General features: G+C 39.5%; 1 protein-coding gene across 4 annotated transcripts in view; it reads right to left on the minus strand.

Moving 5' to 3' along the window:
• Window positions 1-25467, minus strand: part of STX8 (syntaxin 8) — a 244489-nt gene that overhangs the window by 63842 nt on the left and 155180 nt on the right. For 2 of the 4 annotated variants that reach the window (XM_033961946.1, XM_033961947.1), the window contains 2 exons: window positions 7674-7775; window positions 1555-1669 (listed from right to left, as the gene is read on the minus strand). In XM_033961946.1, the coding sequence (XP_033817837.1) occupies window positions 1569-1669; window positions 7674-7775 (203 nt within the window). In that variant the 3' untranslated portion in view covers window positions 1555-1568. The remainder of the gene's footprint in view (window positions 1-1554; window positions 1670-7673; window positions 7776-25467) is intronic. The other 2 variants (XM_033961948.1, XM_033961949.1) reach the window with 1 other exon arrangement.

Raw genomic sequence — 25467 nt, forward strand, 5'->3', positions numbered from 1 at the left:
CCCCATAAAAGTTTATGAAAGATACGCAAATGAACTGCAGTTGGATCTGGAAGCCTATTTTACAAAGGCACAAAGGCATCTACATTGTCTTTATAAAATAAGGACTTTCTGAACTTCTCACATAGGTATCCTGTTATAAAATTATTTCCTTAATGCCTTGATGATTGAAACTTGATGATTGAAATTTGGAGCATCGCAATAAAACAGTATATTTCTGCATCTCGATGGCCACGAATTTGGACTTAGAGGTTAAAATGCACAGTGTCAGCATCTATGAGACAAACTTGGTTTTTCTTGTTGCATAGGATTTTTTGGACCCCAGTTCATTTACAAACGATAGACAGTTCTAAGTCTAATAGATGCTGGCATTGTCATGTTAATATAGGGACATTGGATCATCTGTTCTATTGTCCATTGATACTTAATTTTTGGAAGTCAATTTGAGGACAAATCAATGTTGTACTTAGGTCATCAATACCAATGACTTATGAAGCCATAATTTGTGGTACTCTATTACATATTAAATCTTCTTTGGATCGACATAAAAGCCAGCTTTTCTTGATAATGACGGGAATAGCCATCCAGATGGTTACACGTAAGTGGAAGAGTTATGATCGACTGAATTACACTTTCTGGTGGGCAAACCTATGTTCCAGTTACAAGTATGAAAGAATGTACGCGGATTGTTTGGGATATAGTAATGCATTCGAAATGGTGTGGAGCCCATTGACTGCATTTATTGAGTCACAATAACTGTCATGTACCTTTCCTTTTATTTGACTTCCTTACATATCCAGGGTGGGTAGGTGGGTGGGGGGAGGGGAATGTATTTTTATTTGCTATACTTAATTATCTATATTATTGAAATTAAATATGTACTTCTTCTATTAATTATGGGGGAGGGAGAAAATGATTGTTTTAATTATTTGTGTATTTAAAGTGTGTTCTGTGTAGTGTTTATGTTTAAATTCATTGTATGGCACTGTTAACATTTGAAAATTAATAAAGATTTATTTAAAAAAAAAAAAAAAAAAAAGAAACTTGCCAGCAGACGTGCCAAACTTGTGCTTATTCAATCATTTTCACTGTCTGATTCTTACTAAAATAGTAGCAGAGGCCATCAGAAACTGACACATTTTCTTGGTTTATGCTTCCTTGCTCTTGTCAAGCTGCATTTCCCCCAACTAGTTCACTGCCTCTGGCTGTCCCCAGTCTCTTCATTCTAATCTTAATTTTGGAGCATGTTATAGACGACCACCCAAAGAGAGTCATCTGAATGGGATCTGGAACAGAATCACATGGCAGTCATACTATAAGCTTGTTAATGACCTCTACCTGGACTGGATTGTACCCTTGAATTACAACAAAAAGTGGGGGAAAGGATGGGATTTTCTAATCCACTTTGTCATTCTCTCCACCCACATCAGGTTAACACACATTTTTCTTTTTTTGGGGTTTAGAATTTAATTCTATTGTCAAATGAGAAACTGAATAGCAGGCATCAAAACCAGCCTAGAAAAGCTTAGCTGAGGATTTAACACCAGTCAAGTATACCTGAAATCCAGCTGCTACATTTCAAATAAGACATTTGAAGGAAGTTTTATTCCCTTAACCTTTTTATTTCCATCATGGAAGCTTAGCAGATTTTTGATCTTCAATTTCACATTGTCTAATCGAGGAGAAAGGCCATAGAATGTTATTGCACAAAAAATAAGATTAATTTCATTATATGAAGCCTACTACAGTAACTAACTAGAAATGTTTCTATCAAGAGGGCCTGGGATAGGCACATGGGATCTCTCAGAGAGAGAAAGAGATAATGATTACTGTGGATGGACAGACTAGATGGGCCATTTGGCCTTTATCTGCCATCATATTTCTATGTTTCTACGATACCTCTATTAGGCTAACAAGTTTTCAGATATAAACTTTCAGGACTATAAAACCCTGATCCTAAATCAGAGCAATAGACAGACTGACCTGAAAACACACTCGCATTGAATATTTCTAAATTTAAGGGCGTACTATCTCCAACCTCATTAGAAGAAAATACATGTCCGCCCATCTGCATTTACTTTTGCCCAATTCCAAATAGATACCAAAATCAAACTTCTCGTAATCATCCTCGATAAAGACCTCAGTTTTCACCAACAAATCAGCATGGTTACCCAGAAATGATTCTATAAATTAAAACTCATTTGCTCCATCATCTCTCTTTTATACCCCCCCCCTCTATTAACATTCTGATCTACTCTCTTGTTATTTCCCACATCGATTACTGCAACGCCCTGTATCAGGGCGTTGCACAGAAAGAGATACGTCAGTTTCAACTCCTAGAAAATATTGCAGTTAAATTAGCACACTGGCTACCAATTACTCACCATCTTTCCTACAAAATACTTCTATTAACATTCAAAACCAAACATTCGAACTTACCAGCTTTTATTGACAAACTTCTGATTCCATATGCTCCCTCCCCGACTCTTTGTTCCAACAATCAAAATCTGCTTACCATACTTTCTATCCGTGAACTATTTTATGACACAACCTGTAAAATCATTTTCTCAGTTACTGCCTCTGTGGAATGCCCTCCCATTGGATATCTGTTTAGAAAACTCTCTTGACAAATTCAAGTCCAAACTTAAGACTTTTCTTTTCAAAGATGCCTACGACCTCTAACCTAATTTCTTCCAAATAGAATCCATGTAGCTCCTTTATGGACTTCACAAACTTCCCCCCCCCCAAAAAAAAAAAAAATGCTTCTTTTGAAGTGAGTCCTACCATATCGTTGTTATTTACCCCTTCCCTCACTTTCCCCCCCCCCCTTTATTTTTATTTTCAATCTCAATGTATTTATTAACTTATCAAGTTCCTCCTCCCTTTTTTGTTCCAGTATGTCAGTCTGCCATGCACTCCTCTTTTATTTATTTATTTTTTTTAACTTTTCATTTCTTAAAGATAAACGGTATATCAAAGAATAAAGAAACTTGGAAACTTATGTGCTCCAGGATGTATTAAATCCTTTTGGATGGCATACAGTACAAACAGAAAATCAATCAGCATTGAAAATGAGGTGCCTGCAAAATGGCCAGACATTTCTCATGTACACATTGTTACACACATGGAAGAAATCTATGCTTTTTTTAATTTATGAATAATTGTTTGATTTTATTCATTTTGTATTTTTGTTGTTTTTGTGATCTTTTTAATGCAACTTGTTTGTTGAAGGCTGAATATCAAACATAATGAAATCAAATTATACATCAAGTCACCGACAACTTTTCAGTACCTCTCTAGCTATGGGTATCCAACTTCAGCCATAAACTAAAAGTACTAACATACAGAAATGAAACTCTAAGATGCCGCAGTTAAGTACAACACCAGAGAAATAGAAAAAAGAAATAATTTCTTCCTGAACAGTAAAATATAGACAACAGATATAAATTCTCAAAACCAACATTTCAATGTAGCAGAACGAGACTTAGGGGTGATCATCAGTGAGGACATGAAGACTGCTAATCAAGTGGAGAAAGCTTCATCAAAGGCCAGACAAATCATAGGTTGTATATGCAGGAGTTTCATCAGCCGTAAGCCCGAAGTCATAATGCCATTATATAGATCCATAGTGAATATTCCATCTGGAATACTGTGTACAATTCTGGAGGCCACATTACCACAAAGATGTGCTGAGGCTTGAGTCGGTCCAGCAAATGGCCACCCGGATGGTCTCAGGACTTAGGGATCTCCTGTATGAAGAGTTGCACCTGACATTCTATACTCATGTTCCTTGTTCTTTCTGCCTAAATGCATTGCTTTGCACTTTTCCACATTAAACTTCATCTGCCATTTCTCCGCCCATTTCTCTAACTGACACAAGTCACTCAGGAGTTCCTCGCTATCCTTCTGCGATCTGATTGCCCAGCATAGCTTTGTGTCATCTGCAAACTTGATGATCTCACTGGATGTTCCTTCTTCTAGGTCATTGTAATTTATGCAAATTATGTCATCTCTGTCCTGTCTTGATTATTATGGATGTACTTTGTAACCTGTTCTGGGCTTTGGGAGGATGGGCTACAAAATTGAATAAATAAATAAATTTGCAGGTTTTCTTTCCTTCACTTTCTGCCCTACATCCATCTTTCAAAATGGAAAAAAAGACCCACCTTCATCTTTGGCATCAACTTTTAATGTTCAATTTTCTTCCATTTTTCTGCTTTCTTCTCAAAATCTATGTACTTTTCCATATCTTCCCTTCCCATCTATCCATGTGTACCATCTCTTCCCTCTTTCTTCTCTCCTATTTATCTATAAGAAGCATTTCTTCTTTCTTCCCTTCCACATCCATCACTGTGCACCATCTCCTCCCTCTCTCTCCCCTTCCCTCCATCTCTGTGCATCATCTCCTCCCTCCTTCTCCCTCTCCTTTAGCCTGACATCTCTGACTTCCCTCGCCCCCCCTTCTTATGGTCTGGCATCTCTCTCTCCTTCCTGTGGACCAACATCTCTCTCCTTCCCTCCTCCTTCCTGTGGTCCAATATCTCTATCTATCCCTTCCCTCTTCCCACAGTCTGGCATCTCTCTCCTCTCCTTCCTGCAGTCTGGTATCTCTCTCTCCCCTCCTTCCCCAGTCTGGCATATCTATCTCTCCCCTCCTTCCCTTCTCTCCCTTCTTCCATAATCCTTCTCTGGAATCTGACATCTCTCCCTTCCTGGAGTTATCTCTCCTCCCTCCCAGTGTAACATTTCTCTCTCCCTTCCGCCCCCTGCAGTGCAACATCTCCCCCCACAAAAAAAAAAAATAGTGATACATGGCTCCTAATACTCTGCAAATTATAAAGATAACAGATGTAAATTTGAAAAAACTGACAAATCATAATCACCACTTCACAAATTAACAATAGAGATAAAACAAAAATGGAAAATAAGAACATACCATTTTATTGGACTAATCCATTTTTCAATTAGCTTTCAGAGGTCAAAACCTCCTTCTTCAGGTCAGTACAGTATACTGTTACGGTATCCTATCCTGACCTGAGGAAGAGGATTTGGACTCTGAAAGTTAGTAAAAAAATGTATTAAAATAAGTCCAATAAAAAGATTATCTTATTTCCATTTTCTGTTTATAAACATTTATCAATAAAACTACAATACAGTACTATTTTATTTTAAAGCAACAAAAAAATAATTTTTCTAACTTTTGTTGTTTCTGCTTTAATCATCTTCTCTTTACTTTTCTTTCAAGTTTCAAGTTTCAAGTTTATTTAGCTCTTGATGAATCGCCTATTTCGAATTTTCTAGGCGATGTACATAATAATAAAATAAAGCAACTTTAAACATAGTAAAATAAAATTCCAATAATAACTAACATGAAATAAAGGAAAGGAGGTAAAGTTACAACAAGGGCAAAGAAAAAAAGGGAAAAACAAAAGGTAGGGTAAACAAATTCAAAGCACACTTTGTGAATATTAATTAAAACAGAATAGATAATTTTTAAATTTTTAAAGGTCATAAGCATCCTTAAACAAATAAGTTTTTAAGAAATTTTTAAAAGCTGAAATATCTTGTTCTATTCTAATGTACTGGGGAAGGGAGTTCCACCATTGTGGACCTGCGACAGTGAACATATCTGCTCTTCTCGTTCCGATGATTTTTAAAGAAGGGACAGATAGTAAATTTAATTCGGATGAACGTAAAGATCGCTGGGGTTTGTATGGGATCAGCGATTTAGATATGAATTGCGGTTCACTAAATGTTAAGGTCTTAAAGATTAAAAACATCAGTTTGTACAAAATCCTATGGTTAATTGGTAACCAATGCGCGTCTATCAACAATGGGGTTACATGATCGAATTTTTTGGCGTTATAGATAAGTTTTATAGCCGTGTTTTGGACAATTTGGAGTCTCCTTTTTTCTTTATGAGTAATATTTAAAAATAGGGCATTACAATAGTCAATTTTTGTGATGATGAATGAATGTATTAGGATTTTTAAAGAGGAAGGATTGAGAAATTTGGCAATAGCTCTTATCTGACGTAGTTTGAAGAAACAATTTTTGACGATAGAAGAAACATGTTTGTGATAGGATAAGTTATCATCAAGTATTACCCCGAGAATTTTAATTGAGGGTTCCATACTGATAGGTATGTTATTGAGAAGAAACGGTTTTGTAAGAGAAATGTCTTTTTTCCATTTAAATAGAATAGATTTTGTCTTATTAATATTTAGTGCTAATTTATTTGAATTCAACCAGTTATGTATTTGTTCTAGTTTCTGGTTTATGGAGGCGATGTCTGTGCCACTTTCGGGATCTAAAGGATGGATTAGTTGAATATCATCTGCATAGGAGAATGGAATAAAACCTATAGCCTGATAAGTTTCTAATAATGGCGATAGAAAAATATTAAATAATAATGGAGATAAAATGGATCCTTGTGGGATTCCAAATGATGAGGTAAAAGTAGTGGAATCTTCATTATTAAATCTCACGGATGAAGTACGATTATTAAGATAAGATTTAAACCAATCTAAGGCTTTCTATCCAGTGTCTGCCCTCTCCCTTCCATGCAGCATCTGCCCCTTCCATCCACTGTCCACCCTCTCCCCCTTTCATATGGCATCTTCTGTCTTTCTATGTCCCTTCTATAAACTGTCTACCCTGTGCCCCTTCTCTCTTTTGTACATGATTTCAGCTTCACTTTCTTTCCATTTTGTTCTTTCTCCACCCCTCCCATCTCTTCTCCTTCCTTTTCCCCTTGATCTGGCATCTCTGTCTCCATCCCTTCCCTCCATGCCCTGGCATCTCTCCCTCCCTTCCCTGGTCTTCCTTCTTCCTCCCTCTCCCCAGTCGAGTGCAGCAATTCTCTCCCTCTGTGCTCCCCTCCCTCTGTCACCCCCTCCCCAATCAGCAGCACAGCGTTCACAACTTGCTGCTCTTGTCGGCTTTGGGTCTTCCTCTCTGCCGGGTCCTGACTTCATAGAAACAGGAAGTAGAGGGAAGACCTGGTAGAGAGAAAGCCCTGAAGCCAAGAGCAGCGAGTTGTGAACACTGCCGCTGCCGGAAGATGTTCATGAAGTTGGCCTCAAAGAACTTTCTTATGGGCTGCACCTAGGGCATATCTAAGCTACCTGCTGAAACTGCTGGAAAAAGAACCTACCCGATTCAGAATTTTTTCATTTTCCATTTGTTCACTGTGGGGTCTGTTTCCTAAAGCTGGGGAGATTATTGCAGTTACCATGCCTTAACAGCAAATATGAATGTGCAAAAGTTATGTACTAACTAGCAAAACCTAACTAGCAAAACCTCTGAAAAGGCACTAAAAAAGGTCCTAGCCATACTTTAAGTTCAATCACAATTGTTATGGATGTACTTAATGCCTCCTCTGGAGGCGTTAACTGTACAAATGGCAGGGTGTGCTAATTACAATGTGCTAACTTCATTGTGTAGTCCACACCCAATCTCCATCCATAACCTTCCCAGTCCCTACTCTAACCCAAACTAACTGGTTAGTGCAGTATTTTTAGCATACTGGCTTGTTTTAGCCATGGTAGCAGCTATTACGGCCTGTGATAATTGCTTAGTGCACTTTATTGAACATGCCTTTATATTTCATATGCATAATAAAAAAAAAATATATTAAACCTTTATTTTTTTCAAGAAAAAAATTGGAGTCTTACCACAGGACGTTGTCTTCTTATCCACCAATTTCACACGTCTGGTCTGACTGCGGATTTTGTCATCTGTGTTTTCCACCAAGTTGGTGAGGTCATCAATGATCTCTGGAAAAGAAAACAAACACAAGGTTCAGTTCTGATGAACTGATTTAACTATGGGGTCAATATTCAGGCCAACTGCCAATATCCAGCAGCACTTAAATCAGACAATATGCTGAACTTTGGAATTAACCAACCATTTAAAAAGTGGCCAGGAGAGGGGCATTTCAGAGGCAAAGTCAGGAGCTAAGTAAAATTTAGCAACTGACAGAATAGATATAATGAGATTATTCATGATCTAACTGAATATTTTGAAATCAAATGCTCTTTTTTGCATGCATGTGCACGCATAATTTAGCACAGGTACTGTGTGCATGCTTCAGCAGCTGTTTAAGATAACCTCTTGTTTTAAAATGAAGGTAAAGAATACTGGTCCCCAGTATCCCCCGGGAACAGCTCTGTACACCAGCTCAAAGCTCAGAATGAATTCCGAGGAAAAGAAATACTAGAAAAGAAGCTGAATATATTAACAGATGGCTGGCAGCCAGCAACAGCACAGGGGTTTCAAACATGGCTTTCGCTCTGGTTACACATCTCAAATGTGTTCTCTGGTATCGATCAATGTCTTAATAGATTCAGGTTTAGAAGCTGAAAGTGTGTTCTGTCTCTTTTCAGATAGGTTCTGGGCTTACTGGAATGCCAACTGGCAGTCATTGAGTTATGAAGTCATTTGTACACAAATTGACGCAGAGGTTTATGGCGTTTTTCAACCACTGTGCTGATAAAACTTTATGACCCAATTGACTGGTTAGAAGGCAAGTGTATGAACAAGCTAATTAAATCCAGTGAATATAGTAAGTGAAACTTACTTAGGATATTGATTTAATATGAACATAATTAAATCATTTTGCACAATATATACTAGTACACCTACAGAAAACTTTACAATCACCTCCTCTTGTTCTACAGTGCTTTAGGCACTTACCTCCAGATTCTATATAAGTCACCTAAAATTGTGTGTCGGAATTCAACTTAATGAGGAAATGGGCATCAATTGGCCACTTAATTAGTGCTAACTGGGGTTTAATTTAAGTTGTGTGATCTCCCCTGCATGCTATAACTTGGTGCCTAATTTTTCTCATGCACAACCCAAATAGAAACATAGAGTATGACGGCAGAAAAGGGCCAATGGCCCAACAAGTCTGCCCACTCGGATAACCCACCCCCCTAAGCACTTCCTCAAAGTGAACCCACATGTTTATCCCATTTATTCTTAAAAGCGAGCACGTTGTTGGCCTCTACTACCTGAAGTGGAAGATCATTCCAACGATCAACCACCCTTTCAGTGAAGAAATGCTTTCTAATGTCCCCATGAAATCTCCCACCCCTAATTTTTAGCGGATGCCCTCTTGTCGCCGTAGGTCCTGTAAGGAAAAAGATGTCTTCTTCCATCTCCATATGGTCAGTAACATATTTGAATGTCTCTACATGTCTCCACTCTCTCTGAGATCTTTGAGAGAGTATAGCTGCAACCTAACTAGACGTTCTTCATATGGGAGATCCTTGATTCCTGAGACCATCCTAGTGGCCAATCTCTGAACCAACTCTATTCTCAGCACATCCTTTTGATAATGTGGCCTCCAAAATTGAACACAATATTCCAGATGTGGTCTCACCATGGACCTGTAAAGCGGCATTATCACTTCGGGCTTTCAGCTGATGAAGCTTCTCCGGATGCAACCCAGTATTTGTCTAGCCTTGGATGAAGCTTTCTCCACTTGATTGGCAGCCTTCATATCTTCACTAATGATTACTCCCAGGTCCCATTCTGTAACAGTTCTAGTTAAGGTCTCACCATTCAGAGTGTAGGTTCTGCAAGGGTTTCCGTTACCAAGGTATATAACTTTACACTTCTTGGCATTAATTATTAAAATTGAAAATATTGAGAATAAAATGAAAATTTTATACAATTATTATTTATTAAGATAGTTTAATGGTCATTATTTAATAATGTTTGTGCATTCTACTCATGCTTCTTATGCTTTATGATTAATTGGATAATTTGTAGTAGGGGTTCTTCATTTCTTTGATATTAAAGCTCAGCTGCCAAATAGTAGACCATTTTTCCAGTAAAAGTAGGTCCTGTGTCATACTGTCGGGTACAATACCTCCGCCCACTACATTACATAATTTAGCATCATTGGCAAATAATGCAATTTTACCCTGAAGTCCCTGAGGTAGATCCCTTACGAAGATATTAAATAGGATTGGACCCAGTACCGAGCCCTACAGTACTCCACTGAACACCTCCAACGTTTCGGAGGGAGTGCCATTTACCACCACCCTTTGAAGTCTGCCACTGAGCCAGTCTTTAACCCATGTAGTTAATGTTTCTCCTAGTCCCAGAGAGCTCATCTTGTTCAATAATCTATGGTGTGGGACACTATCAAAAGCCTTACTGAAGTCCAGATACACTACATCCAGGGACTTACCCTTATCTAGTTTTTTTGTTACCCAGTCAAAGAAGCTGATTAGATTGGATTGGCAGGACCTTCCCTTTGTAAATCCATGCTGGTGGGGATCCCTCAGCCTCTCATCATCCAGAACCATATCTAATTTGTATTTAATCAACGTTTCCATGAGTTTACACACTATTGATGTAAGACTTACCGGCCTGAAATTTGCAGTCTCTGACCTGCATCCCTTTTTGTGAAACGGAATGACATTAGCTGTTTTCCAGTCTAATGGAACTTTTCCCGTGCTCAGGGAAAGATTGAAGAGCGCAGTTAACGGTTCTGCCAGGATGTCTCTCAATTCCCTAAGCACCCTGGGGTGCAACTGATCTGGTCCCATGGCTTTGTTCACTTTGAGCCTTGATAATTCCTGGTAGATGCTGCTGGTAGTAAATTCAAAAATCCTGAATGGGTCATCTGAGCTTTCCCTTTTTTGCAGCTGTGGACCGGATTCCGGCACCTCACAGGTAAAGACTGAGCAAAAGTAATTGTTTAGTAGTTTGGCTTTATCAGAGTCCGATTCTGCATAGGTACTGTCGAGTTTCCTTAGGCGCACTATCCCATCTGTATTCCTCTTTCTGTCATTAACATACCTGAAAAGGGATTTATCCTCTTTTTTAATATTCATAGCTAACTTTTCTTCCATCTGGAGTTTGGCGTTTCTGATCGCTGTTTTGACAGCTCTAGATTTCTCTAGATAGGCTTCTTTGACTTTTAGTCGTTGTGATTGTTTGTAGGATACAAATGCTCTTCTCTTCTGTTTTACGAGTTCTGAGATCTCCACAGAGAACCACTGGGGTTTGTTATTTCTCCATCGTTTGCTCACGGCTTTTACATAGAGATTGGTTGCTTCCTGTAGGGTAGATTTCAGAGCTGACCACATTACCTCCACATTATCTGTTGTGTCCTGGTTTTGCAGCGCCTCATAGACAAAATCTCCCATGCTCTTGAAGTTAATGTCCTTAAAGTTAAGGACCTTTGTTGATGTGTTCGACCTAGTGGTTCCTTTCCTGAGATGAAACCACACCATGTTGTGGTCGCTGGAGGCCAACGCTTCACCTACTGAAACTTCTATGACACTATCTCCATTGGTAAGTATCAGGTCCAGAATTGCCTGATCCCTAGTGAGCTCCAGTACCATTTGTTTGAGTCGTGCTCCCCTTATAGAGGGGTTAGTAGCCTTCTGCTGCTGCTGGTCATAGCTGAAAATTTGTTCCAGTTTACATCTGGCATGTTGAAGTCCCCTAACAGTAGTGTCTCCACGCAGAGTGATGGTCTCGATGTCTTCAATTAATTCCTTGTCTATGTCGTCCTGCTGTTTAGGAGGTCTATATACAATGCCCAGATACAGGCATTTGCCACTTCCCCTGGCAAGGTTCACCCAGAGGGACTCCCCTGTATACTTGACACCTGTGATTCTGGTAACTTTGATTTCCTCCTTGATATATAGCGCTACCCCTCCTCCGTTTTTGCCTTCTCTGTCTCGGCGTAATAAATTATATCCTGGTATAGCCACATCCCATCAATGGGAATCCGAGAACCAGGTTTCAGATATTGCTACCACATTTAGGTCGGCGCTTCTCATTTCCAGAATTTTATTGCCTAAACTGTGGGCATTAATGTACATAACCTTCCATACGTCATGTTTGCCCAGTCTGTGTGGAGATTTTCCCGTTTGATTTAGTGTGTCCCTTATTTCCCCATTTGAGTTATTTTGTCCCTTTTGAGTTAGCTTATCCCCTGCATAACTGTCTGCAACGAAAGTACTTGTAGTGGCTCAGACTCAGTAGTGGCGTGGTTACTTACCATACCGGGATGGTTACTTACCACACCAGGATGAGAGTGGGTACCCTCCCCCAACTCACCTAGTTTAAAGCCCTTTGGAGCAGGCGAGCCAGTCTGGGGGCTTCTCAAATGCCAAGTAATAGAACAGCGCCAATCTGTGTCTAATTTGGGGCACTGGACTTATATGTGTTTCTATCAGCCATAAGTCTGGCACCAAAAAATAGGCGTGACCTGTGTGCTATGCCAGTATTCTATAAAGGTATTGCACCCTTTATCGAATAGGGGCTCAGCGAGGATCTTGTCTTCACCTACCTTTCAAAATTAAATATAGAATTCCCCCCTTAATGTATGGTTAATATGTGAAAACAGGCTAGTATGCAAATGCATTAAGGCATTTTAAGGTAGATTGCCTGCTATTGTGCAGTAAATTATACATTAATGATTTATGTAGAATCTCTCGCTCAGCGGGTGTGGAAGGCACTGGAAATGGACATGGAAATGTTTACTGGTTAACATACAGCTAACATGGCAGCACTTAACGCCTCATAAATAGGAGGTGCTAAACGCTCCCATGAAGATATCTTGCAGAGCTTGTGCGATAATGAAAAAATTAGCATGGGACCTTCACAAAGAAAAATGTCCCGTTTCTGGGCTACACGAGAAATGGGCCTAGTGTGCAAGAAAATCCTAGGTTAAAATGCACTAAGCCCATTTCTTAATGTTTGTCATATAAGGGCCCCTACACTGATTTAACATGAATGGACCTAACAATTAATGCACATAAAAGGCCCCTTTTAAAAAGTCACAGTAGCGCTTTTCCTGCGGCAAACACACTGAAGCCCGTTCAATTCCTATGGGCTTCGGTGCCTTTACAGCAGCAGCATCACTACCGCGGCTTTGTAAAAAGCGCAAAGCTGCTTAGTGTTTGTTAATAAAAAATTAATGTGCATTATAACATCTTGTTTAAACAAATGAGTGAAATGAACTTAAATCCAAAAATTAGGAAAAAGGCCAAATGAACCAAAATTAAGCAAAGTTTTGCCTTGTGCACACCCCAAATATTTGCTTCCCAATATGATATACTATTTTTCATTTTCTTATATATTTATCGGCATTTCCTATATGGTGGACTTTTTTTTTTTTGGGGGGGGGTTGGGGGAGGGAGCTTGTTTTTTTCCCCCACATGATTTGTTTCATTTAGCCCCTGTTGCTGCTTTTATGTAACTTGGAAAAATTCCATTGTCAAGATTTCTTGAAGTATATAAGTAAAATTTATAAACAAAAAGCTAATAAAAGAAAAAATAAGTACATTTTGTTAAGTTAACTTGGAAAGAAAATGCATAAAGACATAGAAGTAGAATAATTAAAAGTTTTAAAAAAAAAATCAGAAATGGGAAGCAGATAAATGAAAAACTGCAAAATTAACCTTGATTGGGTTAAACAACAATAAATATAAATAAAAAATAACTCTAGTAGTGCTATAGAAATGATTAGTAGAAGTAGACATACGCAGCGATGTATATGAAAACAGAGAAGAGATGGTCCCTTTGACCATAAAAACTATTGCTGGCTTTTACAAAGCGAAGTAAATGCTCCAATGCTCATAGAATTCCTATAAACGTCAAACATTTACCTTGCCGGCTCACGGTAGAAACCTCTACCGGAGCTTTGTAAAAGGAACCTGATATATCTTTACATATACACAAGATTTTTCTCTTTTTATTGAACTTCCCTCACAGCTTTTCTGCCTTTCTTGTGAATAGCATAATTGATTTTGTGCAGTGAAGAGGTTTACTAGTAATCAAACAATACTGGGAAGAGACAATAGTATGAACAAGTTAATCAGATACTGATAAAATAATTTAATTATTGATTTGGGGAAAATTTAGTTCACACCATTCTAGAAGTAGCTTGAGTCAAATTATATTCAAGTTTCAAGTTTTATAAAAATTTTGATGTATCGCAATATCATTAATTCAAAGCAATTTACAATTAAAAACAGGTACAGTAGCTATTTTCCTGTCCCAAAGGGATTACAATCTGAAGTTTGTTCCTGAAGCAAAGTAAGGTTAAGTGACTTGACCAAGAAGACAAGGAATGTCCATGGGATTTGAACTTGACTTTCCTGATTCTCCACCTACTAACTTAGCCTATTTCACCACTGCAGTCCTCTACTCTAAAAATTATATTACAATTATTTTAAGTCAACATGAAGACTTGCAATGTCACACAAATACAATATCTTCACTTCCAATATGTTTGATTCAACTTGGAAAAGAGATGGCTCAGGGGGCATATGGTAGAGGTCTATAAAATAATGAATGGAATGGGTAGATATGAATCATTTGTTTACTCTTTCCAAAAATACTAGGACTAGGGGGCATACAATGAAACTACTAAATAGTAAATTTAAAACAAAATGGAGAAAATATTTCTTCACTCAACATAAAATTAAACTCTAGAATTTGTTGCCAAATAAAATGGTGAAATCAGTTAGCTTAGCAGGGTTTTAAAAAAGTTTAGATAATTTCCTAAACGTCCATAATCTATTATTAAGATTGATTTGGGAAAATCCACTGCTTGTTTCTGGGATAAGCAGCATAACATCTGTTTTGCTTGTTTGGGATCTTGTTGAGTGCTTGTGACCTGGATTGGACTAGAGAGTTGCGCGGGGACAGAAATCCCACCCGTCCCCGCCAAAGTCCCACCCGTCCCCGTGAGGAATCCCTCCGTCCCCACCCGTCCCCGCGAGGAATCCCCTCCGTCCCCACCCGTCCCCGCAAGGAATCCCCTCCGTCCCCGCCCGTCCCTATAAACTTCAGAAATAGTTATTTCATTTAATTATGCTACTGAATTAAAGGCTCTGGTAGAAACCCATTTACAAATAAGCAAAAAGACTTTATTAATTTGAAAATATTAATTGGGAAGAATACATACTTTGTAAACGGGTTTCTACCACAGCCTCTAATGTTTATAAATTTTTATCAACACAACTAATATACTACTTTATCCTGAAGCAAAAAAAAAAAAAAAAGAAATAGAATTCTTTTCCTACCTTTGTTGCCTGGTTTCTGCTTTCCTCATGTTCTCATTCAATTCCTTCCATCCACTGTCTCTCTTCCTTCTGCATCTTCCATTTGCTCTGTTACTGTGCCTCTCCCTTTCTTCCCCCTTCCAAATTGGTCTGGCACCCATCTTCTTCTCTCCACTCCCCCCATAGTCTGGCATCTGTCTTCTTCCCTGCCAGCGTCTTCTCCCTACTCTCTCTTCCTCATTTCCTTTCAGTGTCCTTCTCCCCCCCATCTTCCCCATGTCCTTTCAGCGTCCTTCTCCCTCTCTGTCTTCCCCATGGCCTTTCAGCGTCCTTCTCCACCCCTTTGTCTTCCCCATGTGCTTTCAGCATCCTTCTCCCCCCTCTGTCTTCCACAAGTGCTTTCAGAGTCCTTCCCCCCCGCCCTTCCCATGGCCTTTCAGCGTCCTTCTCCACCCCTTTGTATTCCCCCATGTGCTTTCAGCGTCCTTCTCCCTCCTCTGTCTTTAAGTGCTTTCAGAGTCCTTCCCCCCCCTCCTGTCTTCACCATGGCCTTTCAGCGTCCTTCTCCCCCCTCCTTCTCTACCGCCCCGGGTGCAGCACAGCCGGCCAGGTCCCCTTACTTTTGTGGCACTTCCCCGACCGACCGACAACAGCCCCGGTCCGACAAACCTCCCTGCCCTTAACCGCGAATCTAAATTACCTTCTTACAGCTGCTGTAAGAAGGTAATTTAGATTCGCGGCTACAGGGCAGGGAGGATTGTCGGACCCGGGCTGTTATCGGTCGGTCGGGGAAGTGCCACAAAAGTAAGGGGACCTGGCCGGCTGTGCTGCAACCGGGGCGGGGCGGGGCGGACCGCCCCCCTCCCTTGGTAGCCACTCGAACCGCGAGGCTACTCTCCTTCTCCTTACCTGCCCTGCCTGCAGCACAGAGCCGAACGGAAGTCTTCCCGACGTCAGCACTGACGTCAGAGGGAGGGAGGGCTTTGTTTAAGCTTTGTTTAAGCCCTCCCTCCCCTCCGATGTCAGCGCTGACGTCGGGAAGACTTCCGTTCGGCTCTGTGCTGCAAGCAGAGAAGGTAGGGAGAAGAAGAGCCGCGCGACTGAGTACATCCAGCCCCGCAGGAGCCCCGCGACCCTCGGAGGCGTCCCCATGGGATCCCCGCGACCCTAGGGGGTGTCCCCACGGGATCCCCGCGACCCTAGGGGCGTCCCCACGGGATCCCCGTGACCCGAAGGGGGAACCCGCGGGATGCCCGCGGGTCCCGCGGGATTCCCGTCGTCCCCGTTCCCGTGCAGCTCTCTAGATTGGACCCCTTTGGAAACAGAATGCTGAGCTTGAATGGAAAATCGGTCTACTCCAGTAAAGCAACTTTTATGTCCTTATTTGTCCATTTTAATATTTATTTATTCATTCATTTTTCTATACCGTTCCCCCAGGAGAGCTCAGAAAGGTTTACATGAATTTATTCAGCTACTCAAGCATTTTTCCCCGACTGTCCCAACAGGCTCACAATCTAATGTACTTGGGGCAATGGGGGGATTAAGTGACTTGCCCAGGGTCACAAAGAGCAGCATGGGTTTGAACCCACAACCCCAGGGTGCTGAGGCTGTAGCTTTAACCACTGTGCCACACTCTCCCTTCTACAAAGCTGTGGTAGTGATTCTTCCATGGCAAATGAACCGAAGCCCATAAGATTTGAATGAGCTTCAGTGCGTTTGCAGTGGGAGTCACTACTGCAGCTTTGTAAAAGGAGCCCCAAAATAGAAAGTAGGCACTGAGAAATACATACATTTATGCATGCTTTCTCTGCTTATATAGCATGAGAAGGATGTAGATGAAATGTGAAACTTAATTTACATTTTCTTGCAAGTACTACATAAAGGAAATGTCCATGCTTTCAGTTTTCACTCAAAATCACAGGTGTTTATTTTCGGGGGGGATCTCTAACCGTCACTGTGATCATAACCAGAGAAATAATTCTAAAAATATTTTTTTCTCTTACAACTAGTTTAGTCTCATGACCATGACATCTTAACAACTATGCCAATCAAATAAACCCATACTGTTCCTTCTTTTAACCAGGACCCAATCGAAAAAATCCTCCAAACGAAAAATGTGGAAGGCTGCTGCTCTCCACGTGTGTATATGTGTGAAAGCCAAGAAGGCACTGAGCTGTCCAAAAAGTAAAGGTTAGCTATGAGAAAAGGAGATTCATATGTTGCACAACCAGGGTTAGTGTTAAACATGCTGGGCCCTAGAGAACCCTGTAGCATGGAGGTCTAGGGAAAATGCCCTATTTGCACTCCTCTAATGTCTGGCCTGAGCATGATTATGCAGCTCCACGGCAAAAGGAGCATGTAGCCAGATCTGGTTTTATGTCACAATCCTGGTTTTCTTAAATTCCATGTATGCAATGGGCCAAAACCAAGATTGACACTGCCTATTTGCCTTAATGTGGGGCTACATGGTCACTCTAATCATACAGAACAGTCACGCCAAACCAGTGGCGTTGCTTTTTAGATTTAAATGAGTAATTATTTTACAAAGTTGATCTACAGTTCTAAGTAAGTTTAAAAAAAATAAAAAAATAAAAAAAAATATATATATATATATACACACACACATATAAAAATACAGATAAAGCCATAACAAACTATGTAAAACTACAAATACAAAACATTAAAAACAAATATTTTTTAGACACCTGCTTTTAATATCTACTGGCAAAAGTAATTCAAGTAATAAATAACAGCTTAAAATTACATACTGTTAAAGTGGAATGTTAGCATAAAAACAGAAGCAAATATCTCACACTGTACTAAATACCTGCTTAGATAAACACGTTTTAAGTTGCTTCCTAAATGTAGCAATATGGGCCATCGATCACAAATCCTCGGTTAAGAGAATTCCAAACATATGCTCAGGCTGCTCCAAATGCCTACTTAAATGTTTTTGTTTCCTAGAGGTAGCAATAAGTGCTACGGATCACAAATCCTGCACCAGTCACTGAAAAAGCACGTGAATGTTGTTTCTAGCCTCTCTGTGATGCAAGATGATGTTACCAAATTGAGAGCTGCCTATGAAGAGATGAAGCTTCAGACTATCAATACTTCAGCAGTGAAGGATAGTCTGAATGTGCATCATAAATTAGAGCCATTAAAGTATCATTTCCGTGCTAATAATTTACGTTTTCTAAATTTTCCTCTCTCTCATTTACTTTCTGCAGAAATTCTGCTTAGGAAATATTTCAAGGAAATGTAAGATTTAAGAACATAAGAATTGCCATACTGGGACAGAACAAAGCCAACCCAGGTCCCAAGCATCTAGCTAGATCCCAAGTAGCAAAACAGATTCTATGCTGCTTATCCTAGGAATAAGAAGTGGATTTCCCTAAGCCATCTCTTTTAGGAAATTATCCAAACCTTTTTTAAACCCCGCTAAGTTAACTAATTTCACCACATTCTCTGGCAATGAATGTACTTACCTTTAGCAGTCGCAGTGTCATCTAGGTCAGTAGCTCTCAAACGTTTTTAGTTTTGGCACACTAAAGGAGCAAAGGTTTCTCGAGCACATTATAATCAATCATAATAAAACCCTAAGCGCTCATGCACACTTCTACCACCGTGATCCATAGCAGAGACATGGTAGTAGCGGCGTGTGGTGGTTTTCAGCGTGTGCAGCACTTTCCTGCACTTCCTACAGCTGGAGCCTGTAGCGGTTTCTGTGCGCTGGTTGCCCTTTGCACTCTAAAAAAAAGGTATGTGGGAGAAGGGATACGAAAAAAAAAGACAGGCAGGGGGGCAGGGAGATAGACAGACAGAAATAAAGACACACACACAGAAAGACAGGTAGGTGGGAGAAGGGGCACGAGAAACAGACAGGCAATGGGCAGGGAGACAGACAGACAGAAACAAAAACACACACACAGAAAGACAGGTAGGTGGAAGAAGGGGCACGAGAAACAGACAGGCAGGGGGCAGGGAGATAGACAGACAGAAACAAAGACACACACACAGAAAGACAGGTAGGTGGGAGAAAGGGCACGAGAAACAGACAGGCATGGGGCAGGAAGATAGACAGACATAAACAAAGACACATACAGAAAGACAGGCAGGTGGGAGAAGGGGGCACGAGAAACAGACAGACAGTGGCCAAGGAGAGAGACAGCAGACATAGCGGTCAAGGAGAGAGGCAGAAATAAAGAAAGACATACAGCGACCAAGGAGAGAGAGAGACAGAAAAAAAGACAGACAGCGACCAAGGAGAGAGAGAGAAAGAAATAAAGATAGACAGACACATTTATTCTAGCACCCGTTAATGTAATGGGCTTAAATACTAGTTGAAATTATAAATTTGCAATACCAACAAAAAATAAAATTGAGAGTTATTTTAAACTTAAATCTTTTATTGATTTTCAATTTAAATTTCAAGTATAAAGCCAAGTATAAAGCAAATTGAGAGTTATTTATTTAAAGTTGTTTAAGGTTTGTATGGGTAATTGTAATAACAGTGAAACTAAAGTAGATAGAATAGAATTGCTAATCAATGCGATGGATGTGCTTGTTTTGAGTGCAAATTAACAAAAAACACAGCTTGATAGTCAACAAGCAAACACACATTTCATCATCCACCATCTGCAGTCGTTCTCTTTTTTTTTTTTATGTCAGAGCTGAAAATCCAAGTTCACAAAGATAAGAAGATCCAAATGGCAACAAAGCCTTGATTGCTATGTTGCTCAGGTAGTTTTCAAGGACCAATCATGTCAAAGAATGATGCTTGTCTACATCCTTACGCATACAGACGCTCATAACATTTACAGACTCTTGTGGACATGATGTACATATCATCTATTCTAGTGTATACTTACGAAGGGAATTTTTTTAATTAAAAAAAATTCTGGAATCCCTTGAGGCACATAGTTTGAGAGACACTGATCTAAAGGGTCAGTAGATATTAGTCTTGCCTTAGAAACAGGAGAGCTTACCACCTTTCTAGTAGATACTCAAGATATTATTTCTTCTCGTTCGACTTTACTAGTAGCCTCATTAAAGAAAGAAAAATCACAAAGATGCGCTAGCGGTTTTAGCGCGCGCTTAGCGCACGCTAAAATGCCACGCGCGCTAGCCGCTACCGCCTCCTTTTAAGCAGGTGGTAATTTTTCAGCTAGCGCGTGCTAATCTTGTGCGTGCGCTAAAAACGCTAGCGTACCTTAGTAAAAGGAGCCCATAGAGAACAATTCATGGCCCTGAAACCCAGGGTTCTGGCTATCGGAGTAAATTCTTATTGTTTTCCATGTAGATATGTTCTACTCGTACACTTTCAGGGTAAACAGTTTATATTTTTTTGATTCTTCTCATCTGTAGAAATTTGTCTTGGATCATGAAAAAGATAGTAAGAATCAGTAGGATGTATATTAGTTTTTTGGATAATTTTTTAATATTTTCTTTTTCCTTTATGCTTCTCTCTAACTCCATGATGTGGACTTTAGAAATTGAGTGGTGATGTTTATGAAGTGATGATGTAATTTGCTGATGGATGTTTATTTTCTTGATATACTTTGTTATGTATATTTATAATAAAAATAATATTTTTTAAAAGTATGTGAATGAATCTCTAAAGATTCTTGCTCTGCTGTTATAGACATGGGGGACAATATCATGTTGTGCATATGCACATTGGGACATCATTGGATATAGTGCCTTGTGAATTAATGTTAAAATTATAAATTTTGGCCACCAACGGACTGGAAGCCATTGCAAGGGAAATGATATAGAACAGATGTGCTTGTAATGAGATGTTCTATTCAATATGGAAGCAATTCTATAAGTGGGTGTCTTCTTTAACATGTCCTAATGTGTGCAGTGAGAACTGCATCTAAGAGACTGGATTCTGCTATAGAATACTACCATAATCTAGCATTAACATACCTGTAATACTACTACTTATCACATATATAGTGCTGAAAGGCATACACAGAACTGCACATTTTGACAGTTATAGACAGTCCCTGCTCAGAAGAGCTTACAATCTAATTTGGACAGATAGACATAACACATAGGGTTGGAAATGCAGAACCCTAGGTGAAAGGAATTAGGAGTTGAAAGCACTCTCAAAGAGGTGAGCTTTTAACTGGGCTTTGAACACTGTCAGAGACGGAGCCCGCCATAGGGATTCGGACATGACTCATACTAGCCATAGATCTGGTATTACTGTAGTTGAGTAAATGCAGCAAGGGCACATAAAACTTACAGTATGCTTTAAGTGTAGGTGGAAGCCCTCTCATTGCCCAATCTCTTGCACTTATTTGCTTACTTAAGTGTGTCCTTATAGAATAGTGTCTAGGCATTGTGCTAGCACTAAAAAGTGTTAAGTGTACATTTACCCGAGAGTATTAGTATTGTGTAATTTTGCACATGAAAGTGGCCTAAACATGTACAATAGATGTCCTGTTGCAGAACTGCCCTTTATATGTGTGCAGAATTCTGCATAGTCTGGTTTCAGAGAACAGACCAGATAGCTTTGCAATAGTCCACCAACTAAAACATTAATTGGCCTATTCATAAACCAACTAGGTTAATAACAGGTACATAAGTGATTTCCCTTCCCAAGTATGCTTACAATTTAAATGTTACCTGAGGCAAGGGAAGAAGAAGTCTCTTGCCCAGGATCACACAGAACAATGAGAAAAGCTCTGACTTCTTTGATTCTCACACTGCTACTCTAACAATAAGGATACTCCCCTGCTCCTAAAAGCTATCACCAAGAAAAATTAGTTCTAGAAGCCATATTGGTTCTGAAGAAAACTGGTGGCTTCAAAGGACCAATGAAAAAGATGCTGTAGTCCATGAACTTTTAAGATCATATAAAATGTATCTTCAGATAAGAAAAAACGAACATGTGGACAGCTACAAACCTGGTAACCTAACCTAGGTCAGTATCTAGTCTGTCAGTATGTCTGTCTAACTACTTTATCTTAAAGCAATTTAAGTCCTCTTAGACTTTCACAATAGAATAATATGTAGAAATCCCTAGGTTCTGGGAGTATCCATGTATGTTTTTTTTTGTCTATCCCCACAGGTAAAATCCATTTTTGCCAAAACTCTGTAAGTACAGTGAGCATCAAGATCAAAGTCAAGAGTCAAAGGAGATGAACCGGGATCAAGAGTCAAAGGAGAGGAATCGGAAATATTTAGAAGGTGCTCTTGAGTTCTGAATAATAGGGTTAATCACATTTTCTTCTCTTGGGGGTTTGTCTCCAAATAAAAGAGATTTGATCATACCATGACAGTAATGAACCTATCAAGTCCATTTTGACGATAACTTCTCAGGTAGTTGGAGTAATTTATGCGGCATCCCTCAGGGATCACCACTGTCTCCTCTACTCTTTAATGTCTATATGTCATCGTTGGGAAACAGACTCTCTCATTTAGTAATAAAGTTGTTTAGTCATGCGGATGACCTAACGATTATGATTCCTTTTTCCGGATCTCTTTCTCAAGTCATTTACATAGTAGCAGAGGTACTTAGGTTAATGTAACAATGGATGACTGAATTTAGATTAAAACTGAATTCAGAGAAAACAATATTTTTCTTCACTTCTCCACATCAAAATTGCATCTTTGACCATAGATAAGACAATCTATCTAATTCATCTGACCATTACGATCCTGGGTGTAATTCTGGATCAAGGTCTGACCATGAGAAACCAGGTAGATTCCCTTATTAGGAAGGGTTTTTATACCCTATGGAGGTTTTGCTCTATCAGGGCATACTTTGATGCCTCATCATTCAGACTTTTGGTCCAGTCTTTGGTCCTCAGTCAGCTGGATTACTGTAACATCATATACTTGGCAGACATTCAGCGAAACTTGCAGAGAATGCGAATTGTCCAAAATGCAGCGGTCAGATTTATTTTTAAGTTGAAGAAGCATTATAATATTATGCCTTTTTTTCGAGAGTTGCATTGGCTGCTGGTGAAGGCTCGGGTAAAGTTTAAGTTTGGCTGTATTTGTTATAAATTCATGTTTGGACTAACTCCTAATTATTTTACAAATCTATTCTCCTTCAATAATAATAAACACACTAGACACCTGCATGTAAACTTCATTTTTCCATCTGTTCAAGGATGCAAATTTAAAAAAATATATCATTGTCTTCTAACTTATCGGGCAGCACTCTGGGGTAAAGATTTAGACCTTCTAACTATTTCCTCCAGTACCTATTTAGAATTTAGAAGACATTTAAAAATGTACTTGTTTACTAAATTTTTGAGTAACTAAGCTATTCCATTTAATTGTAATAATTTTTTCTTTTGTAAACGCATAGAGCTTTATGGTCCTGCAGTATAAAAGCCAATTGTTATGTTATTTGCATTTTTCTTCTGGAGCACACATATATACACACACAGGGGCTCATAATAATTTTTTAAAAAGTCTAAAAAGTGGCCTAAATGGCCACTTGGACGATCAAAAAGCCTGATCGTCCAAGTACCCATAATCAAAGCTGGTTTTAGACGTATCTAAAACAGCTTAGGCCTTTCCCCTGCACAGAGAGAAAAGAGGCGTTTTTAGAGGAGGGGAAGGGGCGAGCATTGGGCGGGAGGTGGGCCGACCTAGACCTAGGCGTGCAGCAGGTATAACCAAAACTTAGTATCCTGGGATGGATCCCGTCTGGTCCCATCGCTTTGTTCACCTTCAGTTTTTCAAGTTGCTCATAAACACCCTCTTCTGTGAACGGCGCAGAATCTACTCCATTTTCTCGTGTAACTTTGCCAGACAATCTCGGTCCTTCTCCAGGATTTTCTTCTGTGAACACAGAACAGAAGTATTTGTTTAGCACATTTGCTTTCTCCTCATCACTCTCCACATATTTGTTCCCAGCATCTTTTAGCCTAGCAATTCCATTTTTTATCTTCCTTCTTTCACTAATATATCAGAAAAAATTTTTATCTCCCTTTTTTACATTTTTAGCCATTTGTTCTTCCGCCTGTGCCTTCTCCAAACGTATCTCTCTCTTGGCTTCTTTCAGTTTCACCCTGTAGAAGAGGAGAGCAGAAAGGACTACAGGGTGAAACTGAAAGAAGCCAAGAGAGAGATACGTTTGGCGAAGGCACAGGCGGAAGAACAAATGGCTAAAAATGTAAAAAAGGGAGATAAAATTTTTTTATGATATATTAGTGAAAGGAGGAAGATAAAAAATGGAATTGCTAGGCTAAAAGATGCTGGGAACAAATATGTGGAGAGTGATGAGGAGAAAGCAAATGTGCTAAACAAATACTTCTGTTCTGTGTTCACAGAAGAAAATCCTAGAGAAGGACCGAGATTGTCTGGCAAAGTTACACGAGAAAATGGAGTAGATTCTTCGCCGTTCACGGAGGAGGGATACTAAGTTTTGGTTATACCTGCTGCACGCCTAGGGATGCAAAACCAGTTTACCCTATTCCCAATTTTTGCGTTACAAGAGAATTTGTAGTACTGATCAAGACTTTAAATCTCAATCGTCATTTCAAAAGGACAAATTCAGAAAAAGAGGGTACAAGAGAAGAAATTTAAATTTGGCATACAAAAGGGCAAAATATAATAACTGAACATTGTTGTTGAATTCGTCATCTACTAACCATTATGATAACAATGTCTGCACTTTTGTTTCCCAATATACCAATGCTAGCCCCAGAATCATCCGTACTATTAAGAGACATTGGAAAATAATGCAAACATTAAATATTTTTAAAGACACCACTCTCCGTAGTTCTTATTCTCGTGGCAAGAACCTTAAAGAATTACTATGTCCATCTGAATTGGAGTCTCTGTCATCTACCAAACCAATATTACAAGGCCATTATAAATGTGGTCATTGTATGAATTGTGACATTATGATACAATCAGATTACTTTGTTAATTCTTTTGATAATAAACGTTATCAAATTAATTTTTTTAGCAATTGCAATAGCACTCATATTGTTTATCTTCTATTATGTCCATGTAACAAACTTGATTAATCAATATGGGTTAAACTGACAGGAGGAAATGGAGCAGACATCAAATTGGGACTGTACTATCGCCCACCAGGACAGCCAGAAACAAACGACCAGGACCTGGAGGACGAATTGAGGCAGGTATGCAAAATTGGAAGTGTGGTGGTTATGGGGGATTTCAACTACCCTGGAATAGACTGGAACACTGGACACTCCAATTGCACGAGAGAAACTAAATTCCTGGAGGCAACGAGGGACTGTTACATGGAACAGCTGGTCACGGAACCAACGTGAGGGGATGCCACTCTGGACCTAATCCTCAATGGGCTAGGGGGACCCGCAAAGGAGGTAGTAGTACTAGCACCATTAGGAAACAGCGATCACAACATGATACAGTACAAACTAAGCATAGGAACACAAAAGGTGAAAAGAACCACAACGACAGCACTCAA

Source organism: Geotrypetes seraphini, chromosome 10 (assembly GCF_902459505.1).
Source record: "Geotrypetes seraphini chromosome 10, aGeoSer1.1, whole genome shotgun sequence".
NCBI classification, from domain to species: Eukaryota; Metazoa; Chordata; class Amphibia; order Gymnophiona; family Dermophiidae; genus Geotrypetes; species Geotrypetes seraphini.